The 12248-nt window shown below is 37.6% G+C and overlaps 1 protein-coding gene across 1 annotated transcript in view; it reads left to right on the top strand.

Annotated features, from left to right (window-relative positions):
- CFAP61 (cilia and flagella associated protein 61) overlaps positions 1-12248 on the top strand; it is a 281876-nt gene that overhangs the window by 206904 nt on the left and 62724 nt on the right. The window contains exons 22-24 of the mRNA XM_079124251.1: positions 962-1254; positions 7993-8320; positions 9666-9757. Coding sequence (XP_078980377.1) covers positions 962-1254; positions 7993-8320; positions 9666-9757 — 713 coding nt within the window. The remainder of the gene's footprint in view (positions 1-961; positions 1255-7992; positions 8321-9665; positions 9758-12248) is intronic.

Here is a 12248-nt window from a genome sequence, read left to right as displayed (position 1 = left end):
AATTGAATAAATATTCTTGCCATTTATTTTGATTTGTAAAATTCCTCTTCTTCCCCTTTGAACAACCACTGCAGAATAGAAAGATCCAGCGAGTACACATTTTGTGGTAAAATTGTTAACAACATACCTGAAAAGTGAGTCTACACAAGTGTCTTTGTGAAAAGGTAGAAATGCCAATTCAGTGTCAAAAATAACACTACACTTCACCCGATAGTGTCATTGATCTTAAAACTGGTGAAATAACGTTAGAGTAGCATTCGTAATTACTTCTATAGTATTTTTGAGAAAGGTAAATAAATAATAGACCCTTACTATTAAAATGTCCTGGCATAAATGAAATCCTTCAAGGTTATTTTACGATTTTATATTTGCTGACCAAAACAGTACCCTTCAGTTCCTCTAACTAGATTTTGATACATTACATTTTAAGACTCAGAATTTGAATCTTCATAGTTACCTGTTATAAAGCAGAATCTTCTGTTTAAAAAAAAAGGGAAAAAATTTCCTTGAAATCAGCCTAGTTCAACATTTAAATATTAAAATATCAGTAACATTATGTACATGAATATTTTTTACCCTTGGCCTTTCATCTGTAGGGAAGAACATGTATGTATTGCAAACTTTAGTAATTTTGTTTCCTTAACAAGTGTAGCAAATGGGGAACAAAAACAAGATAAAAGGTTTTATTCTAGACCATTTCATTCAGCATAATTTCAACTTTCAAATTATAGGAACATAAATGAATGTCCTACTTCTGTGTTACAAGTACTTGACTACTTTGTGGGATGTTTTGTGCCAATTCTTTACTAAATTATCTTGGTCGCCGTTGCTAGGTAACACCGCTGGCTTCCTGCAAGCAGAAAAATGAGAGGGTTACAGAGAGCAATTCGGCATTATTAGCATTTGACTAATAAGTCGTTGTTGTTAACTGTATATCTTAGCATTTTCCCTCCTGTTCTAGGGAACGTTATTGTCTATGGGAATACGATCGATACTTACACCACTGTGGAAACGCTCTTACACATGGGTGTGAAGGGCACCTGCATCTACCTGGTGCATCCCCCGTCTGATTCTATCATCACCTGCATCAACAACTACACAGTGGAAAGCGCAGTGGAAGACGCACTCAGTGCCGCTGGAGTGACCATTTACCAGGAAGCAGTCTTGGCTCAGTGGAATGATGGCGAGTACCCAGATCCCATTCACAGTGCCGGCTTCACCACACCCACCAAGCCCTTCAGACTTAACTGCTCTGTAAGTGGGTCCCTGAAAACCTCGCTTGCCAACTAGGGAGAGTAGTCATCTTCCAGGGGCTCAGGAGCCTGGAAGATGGTGAGCAGTGAATTTATAGTCATAGATTTTGAGTTTTGTTTTCTGACTGCTCAGGTTATCCCTTGCTGCATAACATGAAGCCACTGCAAACTTAGTGACACAAAGAGACAATGATCACTTATTATTATCATCTTTCCTTGTTCTGGGGGTTTGGGTCTTTTATGCAGCTAAATTCCAGATGATGGGGCTGCATTCATCTAGAAGGTATGTTCTCGCTTGTCTGCCTGCTAATGCTAGATCACCTTCAGTTGAGATTTTAGCTCAAACACTGATAAATGGCCCCTTTGTGGTACTGAGCTTCCTCAAGCCATGGAGGCTTGGTTCTAAGAGCAATTAGAGAGAGAAGGGAGGACTGAACCCCCCATGACCTAGCCTCAGAAGTCAAGCAGCAGCATCTATGCCATATTCTCTTTTGCGTGAGACTAGTCATGCACATCCATCCCATAACCAAGGAGAGAGGAGGATTGGAGCCTGCTTCTTCACGAAGGGCTGCCAAACAAGAGTGCTGCCATTCGCTAAAATGTCACCATGTCCCAGGCCTGGTGCTGCCTAAGATCCATGGGAATTCTGTGTTCTGCTCTCCAGTGCATCCATAAAAAGCACATTCCTTCCACAGACATTTGTTGAACACCAAGCAAGTCCCCGCTGTGTCCTAGGTGTTAGGAATATGTCTGTGAAAAAGACAGAAAAAAACCATTTTACTTTAAAAGTGATACTGTCTGCACATGTATGTCATGACACCTATTTAAGATAGGCAAAATCAAGATGTTTTTACTCAAAATTTTCCCCAAAAACAATGATCCTGGAAGATGGCTAAGTTTATCCTGGAGAACCTCTGAAGGTGAGGATGTACCCTTTTTAGGGAACAAAGACCTAAGAAAACTTCCCCAAACAGCCTAAGGAATATTGGTTCTCTAGGAGCCCCTCTGACCTTTACTTCCCTATTCAAAGTAAAATCAGAATCCTGACCAAAACATCTTGAAAATATTCTCAATTGCCTTGATTCAATTCATCTTCCTGCTAACACTTTCCCCCAAAGCAGTCTGGGTCGGATGTTGACGTGTCTGCTCTCAGATTCTTTTGCCTTGCCTGGCTCTGCCCTGTTGTGAGTTCCCAAGATTATGTCCCCCAGAAATATATATATATATATATATATATATATATATATATATATATATATATATATATATACACATTGTCTTGCCAGCCATCAATACCAGTAACTGTGACCTTTGGAAGTCAGGTCTTTGCAGAGGTAATCAGCTAAAGAAAAGGTCATCCTGGATCAGTATGGGCCCTGAATTCAATGGTCAGTGTCCTTAGATGGAGAGAGAGAGATTTGATGACATAGAGGAGAGACACAAAGGAAGAAGGTCATGTGATGCCAGAGGCAGAGGTTAATGTCACAATAGATATAAGTCATCGAATGGCAAGGATTGCCAGTGTCTTCCAGAGCTAGGAAGAAGAAAGGAAAGATTCTTCCCTAGAGCCTTTGGAGGAGGCATGGTCCTAAAGACACCTTGATTTCAGATTTGTGGTCTCCAGAACTGTGGAGGAATAAACTTCTGTTGTTTTGAGCTACCGAGTTTGTGGTACTTTGGTATAGCTTCACTAGGAAACTAAAACAAATGGGTTTATGTGCAGTTAAAATTGCAGTTTTTATAAATAGAATCGTACTTTATGCAACATTTTCCCCTTTGGCTTCTTTTACTTAGCAGTGATTTTGAGATTCCATATAGTCCCGTGTATCAATCATTCATTCCTTTCTTTGCTGAGTAGAGTTACATTGTATAAATATACCACATTTTGCTTATTCATTTGTCTGCTACAGACATTCTTGTACATATCTTTGGGTCCACATATAATTTTATTTCTTTTAGATACCTAAAGAATGTACCTTTGTAAGTTTTTACCCTACTGCTCTCCAAAGTAGTTATACTATTTTACATTTCCACCAGCAATATATGAGTGATCTGAATACTCCTCATTCTTATCAATACTTAGTATTATCAGTCTTTCTCATTTTAGCCATTCTCATGAGTGATACGTGGTGTATCATTGTATTTTTAATTGTGTTTTCCCTATGATTAATGATGTCAGGTATCTTCTCATGTACTTGCTGGCTGTTGGTTTATCTTCAAGTGTGAAATGTCAGACTATTATAAAAGGGTTATTTAAGTTTTGTTTTCCAATCTATTACTGATAGTACATAAAATATAATTGATTTTTGTATATAAATTGATTTTGTAATCTGAAACCACTCAATTCACTTCTTAGTTCTAGTAGTTGCTTCCTAGATACACACACTTATTATGCAAGTATGGGTAGTATTACATCTTTTCTGATATTTAGGTATTTTATTTCAGTGACTTGCTTCACTTCACTAAGACCTCCAATGCAATGTTGCAAAGAAGTATGAAAAATAGACATCCCTGCCTTGTCCCAGATCTCAGTATGGAAACCATTAAATGTGAGGCTGGCTGTGGGTTTTTCTCTGATACCTTTCATAGGACTAAGGAAGTAACCTTTTATTCCTAGCTATTCAGAGCTTTTATCATGAATGATAATTGAATTTTGTCAAATTAATTTTCCATAACTTTTTTTAAAAAGTTAGATATTTTTCTCCTCAACTCTGTTAATATAGTGAATTGCACTGTAATCAGTGAATTACACTGATTGATTTTTCAAAATGTTCTACCAATTTTATATTCCTGGAGTAAACACTTAGTCATAATGTATTGTCTTCCAAGTACTATTGAATTTTATTTGCTAATGTGTTTTAAGAATTTTTTGCCACTATATTCATGAGGGATATTGATCTATAATTTTCTGTTTTTGTAACACCCTTATAAGGTTTGGTATCTGGGCTATGTTGGTCTCATAAAATCATTTAGGCAATGTTGCCTCCTTCTTTATCTTCTGAAAAAGTTCGTGGGAGATTGGTATTACTACTTCTTTGAATGTTGCATAGAATTAACCAATAAAACAGCCTGGGCCTGGAGTTTATTTGTGAGACGATTTTTGATAACAAATTCAACTTCTTTACCAGACATAAGGCTATTTGAATTTTCTACTTCTTGTGTTGATTTTGGTAAATTGTATTTTTCAAGAAATGTATAAATTTCATTGAAGTTGATCAAAATTGTTAGCCTTAAGTTGTTCATGTATTGTCCTATCATCTATTCAATGTTTTGGATTGTAGTATAACCTGCCATTTATTTCTGATGTTGGTGAATTGTATTAGTTTCTCAGTGTCTCTCTGTCTCTCTGTCACTCTCTCAGTTTAAATAGAAATTTGTCAATTTTATTGATTTTGTTTTCAAAGAACCAACTTCACTTTCCAGTAAACTTGGCTCCTTTTCTCTTTTCTGTTTAGTTTTCTCTTCTATCAATTTCTGCCTCAACAGGTTTTTTTTTCCTTCTGTTTGCATTTGGATTTATTTTGCCCTTTTCTAGTTTCTAAAGGTAGAGTTTTAGATCATAGATTTATAAAAGCATTTAACCTGTAAGTTTTCTTCTATGTTTTGGCTACCTCCCACAAATTTTAACATACTGAATTTTCTTTATCATTTAGGTCAAAATATGTTCTAATCTCTCTTGTGATTCTTCTTTGATCCTTAGATTGTGCATTCAATTTCCAAATATTTGACGGTTTCCTAGATACCATATTTTTATTGATTTCTAATTTAATGATATTGTGGTCAGAGAACATATTCTTTACTAGTATTCAATATTATTATTATTATTATTATTATTATTATTATTATTTATTTATTTAAGATGTATTAAGACTTGTTTTCTGTCAAGCATATGAACTGTTTTCACGAACCTGAAAAGAATATGTACTTTGTGGTTGCTGGGTATAGTGTTTTTCTAAATAACAAATAGTTCAATGTATTTGATAGTGATGTTTTACTCTTCTGTGTTTTTACTAATTCTTTTTAACCTAATTCTATCAATTTTTGAAAAGGGGCATTAAATTTTTTTTGTTGTTGTGGGAGTTCCCATTTTTTCCTTCCATTTTGTCAAGTTTTACAATTATCATTATGAATGTCCTTCTGTAGCTCTGATAATACCCCCCTATCTTTAGGTCCATTTTATCCTATATTAATATAGGCATTCCATTCACATATTTATTGTTTGCATAGTGTATTTTTATGGATGTACTTTCTACTTCTCTGTGTCTTTATGTCTAAAGTGTATCTCTTGTAGATTTCCACAGCAAATTACCACAAATTTAGTATCTGAAACAATAACCATTTGTTCGCTCATAATTCACTCTCAGCTCCTAGAGGCCATCCATTTCCTTACCGTATGACTCCTCCCATTTTCAAGTCAGGACTGAAGTCTCCTCTCCCTCCTGTCAAATTCCCCACACTTAGAATCCCCTTTTTCAGAAAAAGCCTGGTCCTTTTCAAGGCCTTATTTGATGAGGTCAGACTTACCAAGAATGGTCTCCCATTTTAAAGTCAACTTTGTCATATAACATCCCTTCAACATATTCACAGTTCACACCAATACTCAAAGGAGGAGTGAGAATCTTGGGAATTATATTAGAATTATACCTACTATATACTTTTTATCCTTTCTAATTTTCTTGGGAATTATATTAGAATTATATTTACTATATAATTTTGATCCTTTCTAATTATCTCTGCATTCTAGCTAAAGTAATTAGACCATTAATATTTAATGCAATTAATGATACAATTAGATTTAGGCCTACCATTTTATTATTTGTTTACTGCTTATCCTCTGATTTTTGTTTTTCTGTTCTATCTTGCCTGTTTCATTTTGGATTATTAGAGTACTTTTTAGTATTCTATTTCAAATAACTTTTTAGCTACATCTTCCTTTATTTTTAGTGATTTTTATGAATGATAATCAATAACCTTTCACATTCATTAGAGTTAATATTGCACCATTCCACATAAAATATATATAAAAAACCTTTGCAACCATATAGGTCATTTTCCCCACACCCTGCACAAGTGCCTGGACAAGTTTTTTTAAAAAGCTTCCAAAATAAGGGAAATCACACCCATGCTTGTTTTTGCTCCTGCACAAGCTACCTTATTTTAAATACTTAGCAGAATCTTCAGGTAGCAGTTCGCCTACTGTGACCAGAGTTTATGGCTATTATTTTTGGGAGGTTTAGTCTCAGGGGTTTGTATTACCAAACCAGAAGAAGAGTCCCCTGAAATCTGCCCTTTTACCTTATTTCAAGGCCTTGCTATTCCTGCCTGGTAATCATGCCTTTTGGGCTCCCCACAAGTGGACCAGCTTCCAGCCAATTTAAATACTACTATAAGACTAATAATCTTGAAAACTTGAGAAAACAAAACTAGCATATTTTTGTGCCATTGAACAAAAAAATAGGCTTAATTAGAAAAAGAAAGATAGAACTTTGTGAGGATGCTAAAGGGGACTTCTGAACAATTTGAAGAAATCAAGAGATTGATGACACTTTTTATGTGTAATTTGAACTCAAGTCAAGTGGATTTCTATATTTTATGTAAGTGGAAAATCTATTTTTATGTAGATAGGAAAGGAAAAAGAGAGTAGAAAGGTCTCTAGGAAGATGGTAAGATTCAGTCAAAGAAATAAACTTTCCTATGGTTACTAGGTAAGCCACTACCTTCTATAGCAGAGCAAGGAGTAAGACAGGAGCTCAGACCTGGTAAATGTGGAGACTGGTAGTCATCCTGAAGGAACCAGCTTGCTTTCTGGGTTTAAAAATCTAGGAAAGGAGAAATTTGAAGATCAAGACTCGATGGGGTAACCCATAAGAATGAATCCAGAAAGACCTCAGGGTCAGACACAAGAAAAGGAAGATGGAGGGGCTGGGGTTATAGCTCAGTGGTGGAGCACTTGCCTCGCACATCTGAGGCACTGGGTTCAATTTTCAGTACCACATTAAATAAATAAATAAATAAAGAATACAGGAATTATGTCTGTCTACAACTAAATTTTTTTTAGTAAAGAAAATGGAAGATGAAAAATAAGCTGAGCTAGAGCTATTTGAAATTTAGAAGAAGGAGGGGAAAATAGGATCTCTACAAATGCAAATTTTCTTACGGGGGAAAATTACTTAGTCTTGTGGTAACTATTCATTACTTGGCCTCTCCTCTCCATAGGATGTCTGAATTGGGTGTTTAAAAAATGTCACTGGGTGATTTTAACTTGTTCTTCATACCAAAGATAATCTCTCTCTCTCTCTCTCTCTCTCTCTCTCTCTCTCTCTCTCTCACACACACACACACACACACACACACACACACACACACAGACACACCCATAAACACAGAACATTATGACAAACTTTTAGTAAATTTTTTTGTGCCCCAAATAATAAAATTCCCAGGAAGCTATTTGTACTCTTGGGAAGGTGTAATGAGGAGTGATAACTGAGTAATGACCTGGGTGCAGAGGCACACACCTGTAATCCCAGTGGCTCACGAGGCTGAGGCAAGAGGATGGAGAGTTCAAAGCCAGCCTCAGCCAAAAGTGAGGCACTGAGCAACTCAGTGAAACCCTGTCTCTAAATAAAATACAAAATAGGGCTGGGGATATGGCTCAGTGGTCGAGTGCCCCTGAGTTTAATTCCTGGTACCCACCCCCAAAAAGAGTGATAACTGAGTATGATTATTCACTTTGTAGATGTTCTTCAGCTTCTGTGAGAAGAAAGTAGATTATGAAACATTTAAAGCATTCAATGATGCATGTCTTGTCTATGATGGCCGACTTGTGATTGATACCAACTTCCACACCAATGATGTAGCCATCAGGGCTGCTGGCTCCCTCACCAAATTCTCTAATAGATATTACTCAAATGAATGGACTCACAGCAACTTCAGTTCCAAAGAAATTGGCTTTCAGCTGGCAGCAGCTATGCTCAATCTTTTTGATCCAACCCTTGAGCCTGTGACTGAGCCACCAGCTGATCTTGACCGACTCATCCCCATGTATAAGGGAGCCAAGATCCAAGGTATGTGAGTGGACCACTTTCTTTTCCTTGATGAAGCCACAAAATGAGTGTGACTCAGCATTCAGACTAGTCCTCTGTGTTTCTCTTAGGCTTGGTGAGGAGGATCCTAGAATGGGTTGCCACAGAGGTGGAGGAAAGGTCTATCTCAGTTCCGAAGCATTTATTATGAACCTGGCATTATGATTACTATTATTATGGTCCTCTGCATTTTGAGCATTTATCTTGGACCACATCTTACTGTGGTCCCCATTTTACAGATAAAGAAATAGACTAGGAAATGATCAACAACTTGCCTAGAGAGCTCATAGCTGGTTAATGGTGGTTTGCCTTAACATATTACTTACATTCTTAAATTGAGACGAGGAGACCCTTTCAGGCAGCCCAGTGCCTAGCTTGCTATCGGGATGAATAAGCTTAACCACTTACAGCTGTAAAACAGTCTACTTTCACTTCCTAAGCCTTGTTGACCACTAAGGAAAAGATTTCATGAGGAACCATATGGTTCCTATATGTTTGGGAGGTGAAAGGTAATAGTGTCTTTGAATGTTGTGGCCTTCTGGTCAGAAAAACCCACATATTTACCAAATTGTATTTTCATATTCAGAACATTTGTGAACCAACTTCCAAAGCTGTTCATAGACTTATAGGGCATCCATGAACCCTAATCCAGTACACAAAACATCAGACATAAGAGACAAAAGCCCTACATTCCAATCCTTGTCTTTTTCTACCTAATAAGACAGATTCAGAGAGCTCCTACTCTGCTGCTCACACTGAGTGAGACCTTAGGGAAGGTGGCAGCCACGGACAAGCAAGTGAAAGGAACAGTGGAGACCAGAGTCAGATCAGGCTCAGACTTTAGAAATAACCCCAAAATATTAAGGATTTTCTACTGATAGTTTTCTAAAGTATTGAACATAAAAACTTCATTGATTTTCCATATACAGTATAATTTTTGAATATTTTTGCTATATATTAGAGGAGTGAAGGGGAATGAGAATTCTATTCCAATATTTAAGGCTCCTGAAGACCATGATCTGGTTTTCACAGGTATAGGTTAGGGTGCTGGGAGCTATGGGGAAACACAGTATATATAGGATCAGTCTGACGGTGGCTTGGAGCACTGATAGCACCAAGACAAGGTATAATGCAACCTTTGCATTAATTTGATTAAATAAGCTTAACTACCCAGGGCAGGTTCCTTGCTATTAGTAGTACTTTAGTAGAAGAGTTTGAAGAACCATATACGTGCTGGGCATCTCTGTTGTATGGTAAAAATACAAACTTTGTTCCCCACCTTATTAACAATTCATTTCAAATATGGAAAACTTGCTGTCTCTTCTAGGAGGAATTCTTCCTGGGTCTTACCATTATCTGCATGTTTCCAAGCCTGTCATTCCAACTCCCTTGGAGGTACAAATGTCACAGACCAATTTTGTAAGTATTATTCCTGGATTTCATTCTACTTTCAAATATAACGCTCTTTATGGGAGAGTGAAATTCTTTACTCAGTCTTTAGTGTAATGCATTGGTTCACACTTCAGAAACCCACTGTGGTTGTCAGCCCCCAATGTGCCCCCAAGAATCTTTGGTCCTCATACTCTTATGAGGTTCCCTCCCACACTGAGTAGGGCTGAACTGTGCATTCAGTGAGACATTATGGAGACGACAGTGTGCTAGGAAAATACTACAGCTTCCAAATTGCTTCCTTCTGGATCACCTGCTGCTACCTTGTAAGATCACACAGGCAGCCCTTTGAAGAGGTGCCTGTGGTAAGGACTTGAGGATCTGCACCAGCCATTATTAATTTGCCATCCATATGAGTGGGCTACCTTGGAAGTGTGTCTTCCCATCCTGTTCAGGCCTTCAGATGGCTTCAGTCCGAGCCAACATCTTGACTGAAAACTTACAAGAGACCATGAGCCAGAACCTCCTAGCTAAGCCACTCCAGATTTCTAACTCCCAGAAACTGTGAGATAATTAGAGTTTCGTATTGTTTTAAGCCAGTAAGTTTTCTTTACTACTTTATTTTTAGAGCAGGTTTAGGTTCATAGTAAAATTGAGCAGAATGTACACAGATTTCTCATATACCCCTCCTTCACCCTCCCTCAACACACTTGGAGCCTCTCTCGATATCAGCAATTCCCCTCAGAGTGATGTATTTGTTCATACTAATAAATAGACATTGACACATCAATAACAACTAAAGCCATCATTATCAACCAAAGTTTATATTAGGGTTCACTCTGGGTGTTGTACATTCCTGGGGTCTGACCAAATGTATAATGTCATGTGTCTACTGAGAGCATCACACAGAGTAATTTCACTGCCCTAAAAATCCTCTGTGATCTGCTCTTCATCTGTCCCTCCATACTAAGGTCTGGAAATTGCTAGTCTTTTTAATATCTCCATAGAGTTTCCTTTTCCAGAATCATATACTTTGAATTATATAGCATGTAGCTTTTTCAGACTGGCTTCTTTCTCTTAGTAAGACTCATTTAAGTTTCTCCTGTGTCTTTTTGTTGTTGTTGTTGTTACTTCCTAAGGCAGAGGGCTTACTATATTACCCAGGCTGAGTTCTAACTGGTGCTTTTCCCACCTTGGCATCTCAAGTAGCTAAGGTTATGGGTGCATGTCACAGAACCCTGCTCCTTGTTTTTTCATGACTTGATGGTTCATTTCTTTTAAGCATTGAATAATATTCCATTATCTAGATATACTACCATTTACTTATCCATTCACCTCCTGAGGGACATTAAGTCATTAGGTTTTGATACCCTCATGAAAATGAAGCAAGAAAACTGCTTAGAATCTGAAATGGGCATCTAGAACTCACTGTCATCCTCCCTCCTCTGAATTATAGCAACAAGACATCCAGGAAAAGCAGATGCTGTAGGGTGGGACCTCCCATGTTAAAGGAGAACGTAAAGGACACAACATGGTTGGTTAGTTGGACAGTTCCTCAAATATGACAGATGAACCCCATCTAGAATTTTTTTTTTGTCAACTGGGAACTTCCTTTATGAAGAGTCATATTTGCTTTTAGTCAATGAATCAGGCACTGAAGTTGCCTACTTAACTTTTATTCCCATTGTCTTCTCCTGAATATTTTTAAGGGTTAATTATATGACCAGCATAACATAAATACATTTCCCAGATTTACTTTAGGATAGGATTGACCATGTGGCAGATTCTGGCCAATGGAATATATTTGGAAGCTATTGGAAAAGGGGAAGACTCAAAATGTCACAGATATTGGCTTATCCCTTCAGGAAAACTGAATCCTGTCTCTTCCATTTGCTTCCCATGTGTCTTGAACAAGTTATTCAACTTTACCAAATTTCTGGGACTGTTATAAAATAGTATTCCCTGAAGCAAAATGGTAGCCAATCAATAGTGGATGTTGTTAATAGTGGCTCTACATTAGTAATGAAACTTGCTTCTTCCAGGGAAAGGACAGATGCTTTCTTTAAAATTCTTTCCCAGATCTGTTCGGGTGTCCCAGACACATGGTCTGATGCAAAATTTTCTCACAATAAAGAAAACCACACAATCATAGCAAATACTATTCCAGTTTCTAATGCTGTATGAAACACTTAGGGGTATAAAACAGCCATTTGATTCTGCTCAAAGTCTGTGCTTCCAGGAATTCCAAAAGGGCACAAGAGGAACAGCTAATCAATGTTTCACAATGTCTGGAGCCTTAGTTGGGAAGACTAGATCAATGATTAGGGTTATATGAGGGCCTGTTTACTCATAGCTAAAGGAGTGCTGCTTTCCTGCACTGGGATGACTGGAAGACAGGAAGTGCTGAGCAGAGCCTTCCCACCTGGGCTGTCCATGTAGCCTGGGCTTCCTCACAGGATGGAGGCCTCTGAGTAGTCAGACTGCTCGCTGACTGCTCAGGGATTCAAGTGCAAGTGTTCTC

The sequence above is a fragment of the Sciurus vulgaris genome (genome assembly GCF_902686455.1).
Source record: "Sciurus vulgaris genome assembly, chromosome: 2".
NCBI lineage: Eukaryota > Metazoa > Chordata > Mammalia > Rodentia > Sciuridae > Sciurus > Sciurus vulgaris.
The sequence above is the reverse complement of the archived record's forward strand: the minus strand, read 5'-3'. Positions and strand labels throughout refer to the sequence as shown.